The 16,097-nt window shown below is 48.0% G+C and overlaps 1 protein-coding gene across 1 annotated transcript in view; it reads right to left on the reverse strand.

The window, feature by feature from the left end:
- The window catches only part of OTOGL (otogelin like), a 103,785-nt gene that overhangs the window by 75,011 nt on the left and 12,677 nt on the right, over nucleotides 1-16,097 (reverse strand). Inside the window, 10 exon segments of the mRNA XM_064142863.1 lie at nucleotides 584-707; nucleotides 3,262-3,407; nucleotides 4,083-4,129; nucleotides 4,425-4,533; nucleotides 6,081-6,203; nucleotides 7,047-7,153; nucleotides 9,956-10,062; nucleotides 11,984-12,114; nucleotides 12,663-12,868; nucleotides 14,665-14,786. Of these exon segments, the coding sequence (XP_063998933.1) occupies nucleotides 584-707; nucleotides 3,262-3,407; nucleotides 4,083-4,129; nucleotides 4,425-4,533; nucleotides 6,081-6,203; nucleotides 7,047-7,153; nucleotides 9,956-10,062; nucleotides 11,984-12,114; nucleotides 12,663-12,868; nucleotides 14,665-14,786 (1,222 nt within the window).

Below are 16,097 nucleotides of genomic sequence, written 5' to 3' on the forward strand. Positions count from 1 at the left end.
GGCCTCTCGCCAAATTTGTTGCCCTTCTCTGGACACCTTCCAGCACCTCAACATCTCTCTTGTATTGAGGAGCCCAGAACTGGACACAGCACTCAAGGTGTGGCCTGAGCAGTGCTGAGCACAGGGGCAGAAGAACCTCCCTTGTCCTGCTGCCCACACTACTCCTGAGCCAGCCCAGGATGCCACTGGCTCTCCTGGTCACCTGGGTAACACTGCTGGCTCATCCTCACCCCAGACTTTGCCTTACATTCAAGGTGAGATTGGAGGATCAGCCAGGGGAGTGAGGAAGCAGAAGGATTAGTTAAACAGGTGGCAGGTTAGAGAGAGAGAAGTGCAGCCCCAAAGACAGAGAGAGACTCCGTTATCTCTGTGTTCTTACCCATCTCAGCAAGCCTATGAGTGCAGCAGCCATCACCACTGTTTCCTTTTCACAGCCTAGTATCTAATTCTTCTCACCACAACATTCTAGCTAGGCTCAACCTAGCACATTCCTTTTTCAGAGGCAGGTAGTACCAAAAAGCTTTGGAGCATACAGAAGAAAGAACACAAACCCTGCTACAATTCTACTCCATTCCCTTCTTACCATTAAGGTTAAAGACTTGGTTAGGTCCAGTTTGCACATGCCCCTCTCTTGTGAGAGTCACTTGTTTGCTCACATCATCTTCAAGAACTAGTGTTATAGACTCAATGCAGGCGTGGTCCATGTTCTAAGAGGAAAGAAATGTCACCATCAGCAAGAGGAAAAGACATTAAGGCTTTCAAGGAAACCAAATGAGCAGGAGGAAAAGACAGTTGTGCAGATAGGAAATACCAGAACTGTCACCAGGTAAATCAGTTGCAGACTATCACTCAAAGCACTAAACAGAGCATCCAAAATTATATGTAGGACACAATAAAACATTACATAAGCATGTAAAAGCAAGGAAAATACATTATAGCTGTTATGGCAGTTCATAGTAAGAACACAGCTGATACTGGGTTCAAAGGACAAGGGAGGTTATTCTGCCCCCGTGCTCAGCACTGCTCAGGCCACACCTTGAGTGCTGTGTCCAGTTCTGGGCTCCTCAATTCAAGAGAGATGTTGCAGTACTGGAAGGTGTCCACAGGAGGGCGACAAAGCTGTGAGGGGCCTGGAGCACAGCCCTGTGAGGAGAGGCTGAGGGAGCTGGGGGTGTGCAGCCTGCAGCAGAGGAGGCTCAGGGCAGAGCTCATTGCTGGCTACAGCTACCTGAAGGGAGGCTGCAGCCAGGTGGGGTTGGGCTCTGCTGCCAGGCAACCAGCAACAGAACAAGGGGACACAGCCTCAAGCTGTGGCAGGGGAGGTCTAGGCTGGATGTTAGGAGGAAGTTGTTGGCAGAGAGAGTGATTGGCATTGGAATGGGCTGCCCAGGGAGGTGGTGGAGTCGCTGTCCCTGGAGGTGTTGAAGCAAAGCCTGGATGAGGCACTTAGTGCCATGGTCTGGTTGATTGGCCAGGGCTGGGTGCTAGGTTGGACTGGATGAGCTTGGAGGTCTCTTCCAACCTGGTTGATTCTATGATTCTAAAGTGCCATACTTGCATGGCTACCTGGGGTAGTCTTCAGTGCTTGATTAACCAATGTTGGAGCAAGAGTCTGACATTGTCTGTATCAAGATGATGCAGCTGGAGCCTAAATGCAGCAGTGCAGGAGAAATAACCTGTTGCACACATGAAAGTGCTTCTGCCCTTGAAGTGTAATGAAGATGTCTGACTGCAGACCAAAAAGGTATGACTGCTCCAGAATTACACTACAATAATGTAATAATACCTGATTATAAAAACTGGTGACTTTTAAACTAACTCACACCTATCATTTTAGAGTTCTAGTCAGAATTTCTGAACCTAAGTACAAGACAAAAGATGACATGTAACCATCTTAAACCGAGCACGCTATGCTCCCCTAGACTCCTTCTCTGGAGGTATTCAAGGTCAGGCTAGACAGGGCTCTGGCAACCTGCTCTAGTTGAGGATGTCCCTGCTGACTGCAGGAGGGTTGGATTAGATGACTTTTGGAGGTTTCTTCCAGCCCAGACCATGCTATGACTCTGTGTGTTTTCATCCAGAAACTTTCCAAGGTGCCTAGAGTTGTGATGAGGTCATTTTCAGTGCAGTCCTTATGTCTCAGTGGCTACCTAAACAATCATTTCATGCTTGAGGCCATCTAACAGGCAGAACAGAAGCCTCAGTGCCTATGCTGGAGAAGGAGGCACTTGCACAAACCAAAACAGATCTATCAATAACAAACACCAGAAGCACTGGTTCATATGCTGTGTGCAGTTCTGAGCTCCCCAGTTGAAGAGGGACAGGGATGTGCTGGAGAGGGTCCAGCAGAGGGCTATGAGGATGATGAGGGGACTGGAGGGCACTGCCTGATGAGGAGAGGCTGAGGGACCTGGGGCTGCTTAGTCTGGAGAAGAGAAGACTTAGAGGGGATTTGATAAATGTTTATCAGTATCTGAGGGCTGCCAGGAGCAGGGGGACAGGCTCTGCTCACTGCTCCCTGGGATAGGACAAGCAGCAATGGGTGTAAGTTGCAGCACAGGAGGTTCTGCCTCAACACAAGGGGGAACTTCTTTCCTGTAAGGGTCCCAGAGCACTGGCACAGGCTGCCCAGAGAGGCTGTGGAGTCTCCTTCTCTGGAGCCTTTCCAGGCCTGTCTGGATGTGTTGCTCTGTGATCTGTGTCAGATAGGATTGTCCTGCTCTGGCAGGGGGTTGGACTCGATCTCCTTGGGTCCCTTCCAACCTCTAACATCCTGTGAGCCTGTGATTCATTGTCTAGCTTTTGAAGGGACATGAAAGACAGCCCCACAGTAGGCCAGCTTCTGTGCATCACTTTTTGTTGACAAGTGAAGGCATCCAGCCCTTAGCAGCCTGGAATTCACAGCCTCAGAGCCTCTTCTCCCAAAAGCTGAGGTGACTAAAAACATCATTAAATCCAGCCTCCCACCGAGCCTCCTGTTGTATACCTGCCAAAATACACTCAAATATATATGTATGCAGATTAGTCTCTTCAATACTTTTCTAACAGGCATTGCTCTCACAAATTAAATACGCTAAAAGGCAACAAATAAAAGCCTAAAGCTGAAAAAAAGTCTTTCCCTTAACCAGCAGAGTACTAAACCTGTTAAATGCTGCCAGCAATATACGTTTTCTGTTTAACACCACCCAGTTGTTTGCAGCAGAACCTATGCAAGACTGCCTGGCATGCTTGTTGTGAATATTCCACCAAAATGTGACTTACCTGTCCACAAGGTGCCCTCTGTAAAGTGAGTGTGAATCTGTTTTCTCCAGTGCCTTTCACCAAAATGTACTGGCAAATCCCCAACGAGGTAAAGTGACGTCCATCAAAGGTTGTGAAATGAGAGCTGCCTACGATGGAGCACTCAGCTGGAGAGAAAGAAAGGTAAACAACAATGTTCACTTGCATGAGAATGTGTCATTATTCTGCAAAGGATGGAAGAGAGGCAAACAAGAAACTTTCTCCTTATTTCCAAGCACACAATCCAGGCTAACTGCACCTACTTGTTATGTCATTTGGAAGTACAATAAGCTGCACACCCTATTTCTGTCAGATACTCTCCTGTACTGCACACACACTGTCTCCTTATTTCCAAGCACACAATCCAGGCTAACTGCACCTACTTGTTATGTCATTTGGGAATACAATAAGCTGTACACCCTGTTTCTGTTACCTGCTTGTTATGTCATTTGGGAATACAACAAGCTGTACACCCTATTTCTGTCAGATACTCTTTGCATTGCACACACACTGTCTCCTTATTTCCAAGCACACAATCCAGGCTAACTGCACCTACTTGTTATGTCATTTGGGAATACAACAAGCTGTACACCCTATTTCTACCAGATACTCTTTGCATTGCACACACACTGTCTCCATATTTCCAAGCACACAATCCAGGCTAACTTTACTTAGATGTTTACCACTGCTACTCTCAACAGGCAGCAATTTAGTCTTCCCAAGGCTTCAGATCCTATTTGTTCTCTGAAAAGTTCACCCCTTATGTTCAGTGAGGAAACAGAAGAATACTGAGGTACAGATACCTGGGCAGTCATGATCGGTGCAGTTCCAAACGCCACCACTACAGATACTGGAAAGAAATCATTTGGGTTTATTATATAGAAATTAAAAGAAGCCAAACAACAACAAAAAAACCCGACAGAAAGTCACTATTCTGCCCTTCAGGCAAGAAAATAAAAGCAGTTTTAGGCTAATTAAGGTCTTGAATTCACCCTTCCCATAGAGCAGCCTGCATATTTCCGTGATACGCAGGGACCAGACCACAATGAGCAGAGAGTTGCTACTCTTTACGTTCTGAGTGTGATTATTGGGCTCAGATATGAGCAGCAGTCACAGAGACACAGGTGCACGAGGCTTACACGTACCAGTTGCTGCACTCTTGTTCAATTTTTGAGCCCACAGGGAAGGCAGTTCCATGATAGACGCAGGGACAATTAGACGCAGAGATGCAGGTTCCGTTCTCCATAATGAGACCTGTCCAGAAGGAAGTTCAGAAATGAGACTCTTCAACAACATGAACAAGCTCTGGATCCCTGCTCTTTCCCCATCTGACTCCAACATTCAAATGTGCCAGCAAGTGATCTCATCAGTCTTAATTCAGGACCAGAAGAGCCCCCCAGCAAGTGCAGAGAGCTCTGAGTGATGAAGAGAGAAGCTCTTGAGAGAGTTGGCACTCTGAAGTGCTTTATGCATGTAAAAATGTCTGAGCCCACATCATCTTTACTGTGCCTAGAATGGAAGTCTTCAGAGTCCAATCCCTAACCTTACTGAATACAGGTCTCAGGAAGTTCATTTTCTTGTACCATGAGAGTGGTGAGAGGCTGGAATGGGTTGCCCAGGGAGGTGGTTGAGGCCCCATGGCTGGAGGTGTTTAAGGCCAGGCTGGCTGAGGCTGTGTGCAGCCTGCTCTAGGGTAGGGTGTCCCTGGGCATGGCAGGGGGGTGGAACTGGCTGATCTTTGTGGTCCCTTCCAACCCTGACTGATTCTATGATTCCATGTACAGAGTGTAGGACACACTCTGTTTAGACAAAACTTCCATGGATTTTGGAATAATTCAAATCAAGTGGACTAATATAATGTCTTATTGTAGCAAGCAGTGGTGATGACTCCATCTTTTAACTGCTATTTCATTCTAAGCTATCTTTGTTTTCAGGAGAACTTTTCGGGATTCAGTAATAAAGGAAGAATCACAGCAAGAACAACAACAGCTAGAGCAGAATGGACAATGTTCTTATTTTCAGGCTTTAACTTTAAGTGTGTTAGATCTCAAACACAGGCAGGTGATCTGCTGGAAAGAAGTTCTGTGGAGAGGGACCTGGGGTGCTGGTGGATAAGAAGTTACTCATGGTACAGCAGTGTGCCCTTGTGGCCAAGAAGGCCAATGGGATCCTGGGGTGTATTAGGAGGAGTGTGTCCAGCAGATCAAGGGAGGTTCTCCTCCCCCTCTGCTCTGCCCTGCTGAGACCTCATCTTGAATAGTGTGTTCAGTTTTGGGCTCCCCAGTTTAACAGGGACAGGGATCTGCTGGAGAGGGTCCAGCGGAGGACTACGAGGATGATGAGGGGACTGGAGGGCATGGCTGATGAGGAGAGGCTGAGGGACCTGGGGCTGCTTAGTCTGGAGAAGACAGAGGGGATTTGATCAATGTTTGTAAGTCTCTGAAGGCTCCCAGGAGTGGGGGGACAGGCTCTGCTCACTGCTCCCTGGGATAGGACAAGGAGCAATGGGTGTAAGTTGCAGCACAGGAGGTTCTGCCTCAACACAAGGGGGAACTTCTTCCCTGTAAGGGTCCCAGAGCACTGGCACAGGCTGCCCAGAGAGGTTGTGGAGTCTCCTTCTCTGGAGCCTTTCCAGGCCTGTCTGGATGTGTTGCTGTGTGATCTGTGTTAGATAGGATTGTCCTGCTCTGGCAGAGGGGTTGGATTTGATCTCCTTGGGTCCCTTCCAACCCCTAACATCCTGTGAGCCTGTGAAATATTACCTTTACATATATTTTTCACCTAAAATCAACAGTACTTACCATCTGGACAGTAGCAGCCATCTAAGCAGTGCAGGTTGCTGCCAAGACAATCTTTTTCAAAGGTGCAAGTTGGTGGACAACAGCTGATGCAGTCACGGTGCACAAAGCTGTCCTCACACTTCTCTGCTGGAGAAAAAAGCACAGGGCACACTGAATGGCAGTGCAGAGCTGCTGCTGCACACAATCATTCCAGTCAGGCACACTGGATTGTTTGGAGAGACCTGAACTGATGAACTGTTGTGAAGCCCTCATCAGAATTTCAGTCTTTCTTTACCAGATTCTTGTGTCACCCCTCTGAAAGGAGCTCTAGTCCCTGCCACAGGGCAACACCTGCCTGGATCTCAGCTGGCTCACATTTGTGTGTGTGTGAGCCAGAACTGCCATCGATGGTGGTGATAACCAGGAGAAGCTAGATCATGTTGTTCTGTAATAGGGCTGCAAGAGGCTAAAAGGCACTCTGGGAAGGGGGGCAATGTCAGATCTGCACAGATGTTTGGTTTCTGTGCTGGTCATATTCTAGAACATGTGAGGCTCCAAGCAACCTGCAGAAATATACATTTGAGCCTGAACTGCCATCGATGGTGGCAAGAACCAGGAGAAGCTAGATCATACTGTTCTGTAATAGGGCTGGAAGAGGCTAAAAGGCACTCTGGGAAGAGGAGCAATGCCAGATCTGCACAGATGTTTGCCTTTTGTTCTAGAATGTGACCAGCACACGTGAGGCTCCAAGCAACCTGCAGAAATAGGAATTTGGTATGCATCTGGATCAGATCCTATTGGAATGAAATATATTCCTCTAGAAAGCCATTGCTTGCAGTGCTTGCCAGCAACAGTGAAGCTGGCTGATCTACATCAGTATCAGGTTTGACTCCCACACAGTGACGAGTTGTCAAGATGGAATTGTTTTGAACTGAACAGACAGGGCATCTGAGAGGTCAGAGAGTCTGCTCTGTACACGAGTCTTACTGCAGGCAGGAAAGTCATCCCTCCAGTCCCGCACCGGGGACCCAGCGTGAGAGCAAGCCCTGGCGTACTCTGTCACTGCCCTGCAGTATGTCTCATCATCATCCACTCTGAAACGACAGAACAAGAGAGTCATCATCAAGAAATCCCTGCCATGGGATACTTCACATGCAGCTGACATCACTCAGTCAGAACAGCACACAAGGAAAATGTTAGGGGAAGAAACAAACTGTACTGACTAAACTGCTGGGTTTGATCCTTTGAGCTCACAAAAGGTTTCATTTTAATGTTACCACAGTGAACAACCACACCCTGAGTACTGTGTCCAGTTATAGGCCCCTCAATTCAAGAGAGATGTTGAGGGGGTGGAAGGTGTCCAGAGAAGGGCAACAAAGCTGGGGAGGGGCCTGGAGCACAAGCCCTATAAGAAGATGGGGTTCTTTAGCCTGGAGAAAAGGAGGCTCAGGGCAGAGCTCATTGCTGCCTACAACTCCCTGCAGGGAGGCTGTAGCCAGGTGGGGTTGGGCTCTTCTCCCAGGCAACCAGCAACAAAAGAAGGGGACACAGTCTCAAGCTGTGCCAGGGGAGGTCTAGGCTGGATGTTAGGAGGAAGTTGTTGACAGAGAGAGTGATTGGCATTGGAATAGGCTGCCCAGGGAGGTGGTGGAGTCACCATCCCTGGTGGTGTTGAAGCCAAGCCTGGATGAGGCACTTAGTGCCATGGTCTGGTTGCTTGGCCAGGGCTGGGTGCTAGGTTGGGCTGGATGAGCTTGGAGCTCTCTTCCAACCTGGTTGATTCTATGATTCTCTAAGGCAAGACATCACCAACCCTTCGTTACTGCCAAAGTCCAGCAACTCCCATCCATTGCTCTGGGGGAACTTGATGCCAAAACAACCTACTCATAAAATAGTATTTCTATCACAAGCACGCCTGTGACAACTGAGTTTGTCTTTCAGCACACTCGATTGTGCTTGCAGAATTAATGGCCTAAAGAATATATTATACTGTGTTCATATTCTGCTTTCAACACCTCCGTTATCAAACCAAACACCACCACACTCTGTGCTACAATGGTCAGAGTCTTTCCAGCTGTCCTTACCTAATCCAATTAAAAAGGTCTTAACAGAAAGAATGCTTGGCACATACCATGGCCTCACAAAAATCTCTGTGAACTGACACTAAGCCCCAAGAAGAGAGGTCTCTTTTAGAAATAAAATAAGCCTAAATTAATGAGGTTCTGAGACACAGAAACCTCCTTCGAGGTGTTTGACATCCACATGATTCACACTAACACACACATGCACACTGACAACAATCAAATCCACCTTAATGCCATGCCACTGACAGATCACATTTGAAGTTTGGCTTTTGATTAGCTTTATTTCACTATGAAAAAGTCATAATAAACCCCTGAATTACTGAGAGACCATACAGGGGCAACTCAGCTCTTGTCAGAGTGGAATCAATGAATTGTAAACTTCAGAAAGGACACTTTGGATGCCTAGAACCACAGAATCAGTCAGGGTTGGAAGGGACCACAAGGATCTAGTTCCAACCTCCTGACATGCCCAGGGACACTCTACCCTAGAGCAGGCTGCACGCAGCCTCAGCCAGCCTGGCCTCAAACACCTCCAGCCATGGGGCCTCAAACACCTCCCTGGGCAACCCATTCCAGCCTCTCACCACTCTCATGCTCAACAACTTCCTCCTCACCTCCATTCTGACTCTCCCCACCTCCAGCTTTGCTCCATTCCCCCCAGTCCTGGCACTCCCTGAGAGCCTGAAAAGTCCCTCCCCAGCTTTTTTGTATTTCCCTTCAGATGCTGGAAGGCCACAAGAAGGTCACCTGGGAGCCTCCTCTGCTCCAGCCTGCACAGCCCCAACTCTTTCAGTCTGTGCTTATAGCAGAGCTGCTGCAGCCTCTGAGCATCCTCCTGGCCCTCAAACTTGCCTTCAAACACAAATTCCAGTTTTGGTCACCACAGCATAGGAGGGACACTGAGGTGCTGGAGTGGGTGCAGGGAAGGGTGATGAAGCTGGGGAGAGGTCTGGAGAACATCACCTATGAGGAGCAGCTGGGAGAACTGGGGTTGTTTAGCCTGGAGAAGAGGAGGCTGAGAGGGGACCTTATTGCCCTCTACAGCTACCTAAAAGGAGGTTAGAGTAAGGCTGGTGTTGGTCTCTTCTCCCTAATGATAGGACAAGAGGAAATGGCCTTAAGTTGTGTCAGGGGAGGTTTGGGTTGGCTGTTGGGAAGAAGTTCTTTCCTGAGCAGGTGGTCAGGCACTGGCACAGGCTGCCCAGGGAGGTGGTGGAGTCACCATCCCTGGAGGTGTTTAAAAGGAGAGTGGATGTGGTGCTTGAGGTTATGCTGAAGGCTGCTGGGATGAAGGTTGGACTGGCTGATCCTGGTGCTCCTTTCCAACCATAGCTATTCATAGTGATGAGATGTTGTGCTGAGGGGTATGGTTTGGTCAGGAACTTGTCAGTGTAAAACTAATGCTTGGACTCGATGAGCTTGAAGAGCTTTTCCACTCTAAGAAGTTCTGTGATATTTCCCCCGTGTCATCTTCATGCATTTTTGTGTCAGGACCTCCAGATGCAGGTTTCAGGGCTTTTGTGATTAGCTCCTCTTTTGTTATTAGTTATTCTCCATGGATTCCTCATTCATGTCTTTGTCTACTATTTCCTGGAATCCATCTAAAACTTCAGCCATCAAAGCAGCCCTTGGCAAGTTGGTTCAGTGCCCTTTGGTTTTGCTTCCACACCAAATAACCCCCTGAGAAACACCATCTCTTTCACTCTGAACTTGCTTCCTCCTAATTTGCCTCAATGCTGAGCAGTTCTTCAATGTAAGCAGTAAGGATTCATTTAGTGCATTAAAATAAAGAGTCAGAAACTCCACTCTTACCTGCAAAGGTCATTCATACAGCTAGAGATGTAAGAGTATGGATCTATGCTCTCATGGCAGCTGAGGAAGGGAAACTGCAGAAATATTTGGCACTTGAAGAATATGCCCTGAGCATGAAGAAGAATTGGTAAGCCAGAGTTAGCAAATACCTCATGGACAAGCACCATGCTTTTTACCTTTGTGCCCCTGATCTAGGATCCTTTATCACACACAGTTCATAGAGTCACAGAATGGCAGGGGGCTGGAAGGGACCTCCAGAGCTCATCCAGTCCAACCCCCCTGCCAGAGCAGGATCACCTACACCAGAACACACTGGAGTGGACCCAGGCAGCTCTTGAATATCTCCACAAGCTCCCTGGGCAGCCTGTTTCAGTGTTCTATCTCTCTCTCTCCCTCTCTCTCTCTCTATATAGATATATATATATCTTGGACTTGATGATCTGTGAGGTCTCTTCCAACCCTGATAATACTGTGATATATATTAATTTGTATTAAATATACATATATATATAATAAATATAATATAAAATATGTGTTTCTATTTCCATCACCCTCACAATATATTTATATCCACATTACGTTTTGAGAACTTCAGAGTTTCCATTCATTTTTGTGTCTCCTTTGTTATTCTCCCTAAAATGTGTCCTCTCTGCCTAGGCTGGCCTGACTTAAAGCTACTCCTACAGCCAGCTGCAGTGAAAGAGTGTGAAATGACTCTCTACATCTACCTGAAAGAAGGTGGTTTTAAAAAGGTGAGTGTTGATCTCTTCTCACAAGTCCCAGCTTAAAAGAGGAGGACCAACCAGAGCCTGGGCTGCAGCAGGAGAAGTGTGGCCAGCAGGGCCAGGGAGGTGATTCTCCTCCTCTACTCAGCTCTGCTGAGACCCCACCTGGAGTACTGCATCCAGTTCTGGAGCCCTCATTACAAGAAGGATGTGGAGATGCTGGAGTGTGTCCAGAGGAGGGCCAGGAGGATGCTCAGAGGCTGCAGCAGCTCTGCTGTGAGCACAGACTGAAAGAGTTGGGGCTGTGCAGGCTGGAGCAGAGGAGGCTCCCAGGTGACCTTCTTGTGGCCTTCCAGGATCTGAAGGGGCCTACAAAAAAGCTGGGGAGGGACTTTTCAGGCTCTCAGGGAATGACAGGACTGGAGGGAATGGAGCAAAGCTGGAGGTGGGGAGATTGAGAATAGAGGTGAGGAGGAAGTTGTTGAGCATGAGAGTGGTGAGAGGCTGGAATGGGTTGCCAGGGAGGTGTTTGAGGCCCCATGGCTGGAGGTGTTTCAGGCCAGGCTGGCTGAGGCTGTGTGCAGCCTGCTCTAGGGTAGGGTGTCCCTGCCCATGTCAGGAGGTTGGAACTAGATCCTTGTGGTCTCTTCCAACCCTGCCTGATTCTATGATTCTGTAAATAGCACCAAGTTATGCCAGGGGAGGTTTAGGTTGGACATTAGGAAAAAACTTCTTCATCAAAAGCATTTTCCAAGTCTGAAACAGGCTGCCCAGGCAAGTGCTTGAATCACCATGCCTGGATGTATTTAAAAGCCATCTAGACATAGTGCTCAACGACATGGTGCAGCAGTGGCCCTGCTGCAAGGTTGGAGTTGATGATCTCAGAGGTCTTTTCCAAGCACAGTGATTCTATGACCAAAGAAGCATTGCCTGGCAGTGCAGCAGCTGAGCAGCTTAACAGTATAACACAATTGCAAGACAAAATATGGAGGTGTAAGATGTCAGAGCTGGAAACTGAAGCCAAGTTTAAAGCAGCCATGAGGAGCTCTGACAACAGACCAGTGCCACTTGGCACATCCTATCTGAGCCTCTGCACTTCTAACACGAAAACCTTCAGCCATTCCCCAGCAGCAGCCCTCAGCCAAATCTCCCTTTCTCAGAGCCTTTCTGCATTTAAGGCTTTTTCCAGCATCCTAGATGCTTGTACCATCACAAGGCACGAAGATTAAGAACAGAGCTATATCTGTATCATCCATATCTATGACAGCATCTCTCTAGGCAGCTACACAATATGATTAATTACCTCAGTGGACTCTGCATCATCTGAGCAAGGACTGGAAAAATCTGAGGCAGTAGGTACACAAGCTGCAACATCTGAGGCTTGCACCACCCAGCTGTTTGCAAATTCAGCAATATCTTCTGTATCTTCACCTACTGCATAAAAAAAACAGAAGAACAGCAATTAAGGGGGGATGGGAAACAGAACCAAAGTGTCAACACAAACACAAAATACAGCTTGACACTTTCTGGCAGTCTTTAAGGGCATTTGTTAGCTGAGTTATAGGTATCAAAGAATCAACCAGGCTGGAAGAGACCTCCAAGCTCATCCAGGCCAACCTAGCACCCAGCCCTGGCCAATCAACCAGACCATGGCACTAAGTGCCCCAGCCAGGCTTGGCTTCAACACCTCCAGGGACAGCAACTCCACCACCTCCCTGGGCAGCCCATTCCAATGCCAATCACTCTCTCTGTCAACAACTTCCTCCTAACATCCAGCCTAGACCTCCCCTGCCACAACTTGAGGCTGTGTTCCCTTGTTCTGGTGCTGGGTGTCTGGCAGAAGAGCCCAACCCCACTTGGCTACAGCCTCCCTTCAGGTAGCTGTAGACAGCAATAGCTGAAACAAGAGTGCTTTTGACAACACTCTGTTTGAAGGGAACATGAAAGCAGTCCAGGCAAGCATTTCTAAGCCCTTTACTTACTATTTTGCAGCATCAGGTCGTCATATAAATTGCCATTGAAATTTCCACAGAGGCCACAAGTTTTTCCCCTGTGATCTTCTGTCAGCTTAATATAAATACCAGAGCTTCCATCCCAAGCAAGGGAAAAACCAAAGGTAGTCTTCACCAGAATATAGTCAGCCAGTCTCTCAAGGAAAGCATTTCCAACTGTCTGAGGCAATGTTAACCTGGAAATGACAAAGAGCCTGCTTCAAAGATCTCAGGTGGCATGAGGCTGGTGAGAGAAAAATGCTACATAAAGCATGGTGTGGTCTGGGTGTCAGCCACCCCCTGGCACTAAAGAAAAATCACCCAGCCTGGGCTCAGTCCATCTGGAAACTGAATGAAGCTTTATACTTACAGCTTAGCTCAAGGTACAAGCAGGTAGTTACAATAGATACAGAAATAGGGAAGTTAAAAACTAATACAGAAACACAACAGCCCTGCCAGAAACCTGAGTGCCCAGGGGGGGCTCCCAACCACCCTTCCACCTTCTCCCCACCCCTCTACCTTACCCCTTACATTCAAGGTGAGTTTGAAGGATCAGCCAGAGGAGTTAGGAAGCAGAAGAATTAGTCACACAGACAGCAGGTTAGGTTAGAGAGAAGTTCATGCAGCCCCAGAGACAGAGATGGACTCCCTTATCTATGTTTGTGTTCTTGTTCTTATCCATCTCAGCAAGCCTAGGAGTGCAGCCTAGCATCTAATTCCTCTCACCAGAATATCCCAGCTAGGCTCAAACTAGCACAGGCTGTGAAAAGGAAACAATGGTGATGGCTGCTGCACTCATAGGCTTGCTGAGCTGGATAAAGAACACAAAGGTAGGTAACACAGCTGCTGTGTGTCTCTGCCTGCCTGCACTTTTCTCCCTAACCTGCTGTCTGTGTGACTAATCCTTCTGCTTTCTAACCCCCCTGGCTGGCCCTCCAAACTCACCTTGAGCTTAAGGCAAAGTCTGGGGTAAGGTAGAGGGGTGGGAGAAGGTGGAAGGGTGGTTGGGAGCCCCTCCTGGGGACTCAGGTTTCTGGGAGGGCTGCTGTGCTTCTGTATTCCTTTTTAACTTGTCTGTTTCTGTCTATAGCTGTAGAGATTGTAACTACCTGCTTGTATCTTGTGCTAAGCTGTAAATACAAAGCTTCATTCAATTTCCAGCAGCCAAGCCTAGTCTGGGTGATTTCATAAGAGTAGAGGGGTGGGGAACCCCCAAACCCCCACACCAGCTGTATACAGTCACTTCCATTCAGTTCATCATGCCTACTGTACTCACTCAGGTGCACCCTTACATCTGCTCACACTAGAGCTCTGCCAGCCCCCATAGAACCAGCAAAAGATGAGTTAAAAGAAAATATAAACCAACAGGTTATTTTCTCTGGAGTACAGGGTTAACCCTCCTGGGGGGAGTGATCTTGAACCTGACCAAAGTGGCCTTGACCCCTCCCCAGGAGTGGGTCTGAACACTACCAGGCAATGGTTAGCCCACTCCCCTTCCTGCCTAGGATCCATAAAAGTAGGGGGACTTGCTGTTGGCTTGCTCTCCCTTCCTCCCTCCCAGCATCACCATTTGTGTTTGCTGCTGCTCTTTCTCTTACCACGTGGCTACCATCACCAGGAGGCAGACAAAACCCAGTGCCATCAAATCTGGTTGCAGATTTACACAGTTTGTACCTTGGTTTTCCCCTCCCTATATCTTTGTACCTTCCCTACCTCAGATACCTTTTATTTATTGTTAAACCTTTCTTCTTTTAACTGCCAAATCGCAGTGAGATGATTTATTTGGGTCTGCTTTACCTATCCTCTCTCTCCATCTAATTCCTTTTCTTTGGGAAAGAAGGAGGAAGAGGGAAGGGCATCCTATAAATTCTTATTGGCTCTATCAACTATATTGGAGCCTCTGGGAAGTTTAAATGAGAACCAAGACATCTGGCCAGTGCAAAAACATCACCCATTTCCTAACCTCCATGTTCCACCCATCAGAACAACTTACCTGATTCCAGCTTTCCTGACTTCATGTCCTGAAATAATGATCTCTTCTTGGTTTGAAATAAACAAGCTGACAGACCTCGGACAAGTATATACGGAGCCGTAACAGTGAGGACTGTTATGAACCTTAGGGGGGGGGAAATACATACAGCATAAAAAAATCAATGCTGGCTCTCAACAGTTCACGAAAAACAAGAGACTCCTCTATGGTATTTTGCATTTCTGTGTGCCAGTGACTGAAAGAACTTCACAAATGAATGCTTAGAACATTTTTCTAGTCACAAGTAGGGACACCCTACCCTAGGTCATGGCAGGGGGGTTGCAACTAGGTGATCCTCGTGGTCCCTTCCAACCCTGACTGATTCTATGATTCTGTAAGTGTGAAGATATGCAAAGCTAGATGGCCACACTGGCCAGTGCTGCTAAGAAGCACAGCTACTGTTTAACAGCACAAGAGAGCAGTTTCAATGCCAGATTAAATATTCCTTTGGCACAGAAGAACTCCAGAGATAGCACAGTGAGCCAGCTGATCATTCCCAGTGTAGCACTTGGTTACTTGCACTGAGCAGACTCCCCTCCTGCTCTCTTTCTAGAGGTCTGGAGACAGGCTGAGAGAGCTGGGTGGGGTTGTTCAGTCTGGAGAGGAGAATACTCTGAGGTGACCTTCTTGTGGCCCTCCAGTATGTGAAGAGGGCTACAAGAAAGCTGGGGAGGGACTTGTTAGGGTATCAGGTAGTGATAGGCCTGGGAGGAATGGAGCAAGACTCAAAGTGGGGAAATTCAGGTTGGATGTTAGGAAGAAGTTCTTCAACTGTGTCCAGTTCTGGGCTCCTCAATTCAAGAGAGATGTTGCAGTACTGGAAGGTGTCCACAGGAGGGCGACAAAGCTGTGAGGGGCCTGGAGCAGAGCCCTGTGAGGAGAGGCTGAGGGAGCTGGGGGTGTGCAGCCTGCAGCAGAGGAGGCTCAGGGCAGAGCTCATTGCTGCCTGCAGCTACCTGAAGGGAGGCTGTAGCCAGGTGGAGTTGGGCTCTGCTGCCAGGCAGCCAGCAACAGAAGAAGGGGACACAGTCTCAAGTTGTGGCAGGGGAGGTCTAGGCTGGATGTTAGGAGGAAGTTGTTGGCAGAGAGAGTGATTGGCATTGGAATGGGCTGCCCAGGGAGGTGGTGGAGTCACCATCCCTGGAGGTGTTGAAGCAAAGCCTGGCTGAGGCACTTAGTGCCATGGTCTGATGGACTGGCTAGGGCTGGGTGCTAGGTTGGACTGGATTATGTTGGAGGTCTCTTCCAACCTGGTTGATTCTATGAAGTAAACCAAACCAGGAGTAGCATTAGAGGTTTTTGCATGTTTAAAGACAATCATGATTAAGGACATGGCAAACACTGCTCGCATTGACAAATGATTTCTGTCTAAACCTGGCCCAAGGCACAAACACAGC

The sequence above is a fragment of the Pogoniulus pusillus genome, chromosome 4, assembly GCF_015220805.1.
Source record: "Pogoniulus pusillus isolate bPogPus1 chromosome 4, bPogPus1.pri, whole genome shotgun sequence".
In the NCBI taxonomy this organism is placed as follows: Eukaryota; Metazoa; Chordata; class Aves; order Piciformes; family Lybiidae; genus Pogoniulus; species Pogoniulus pusillus.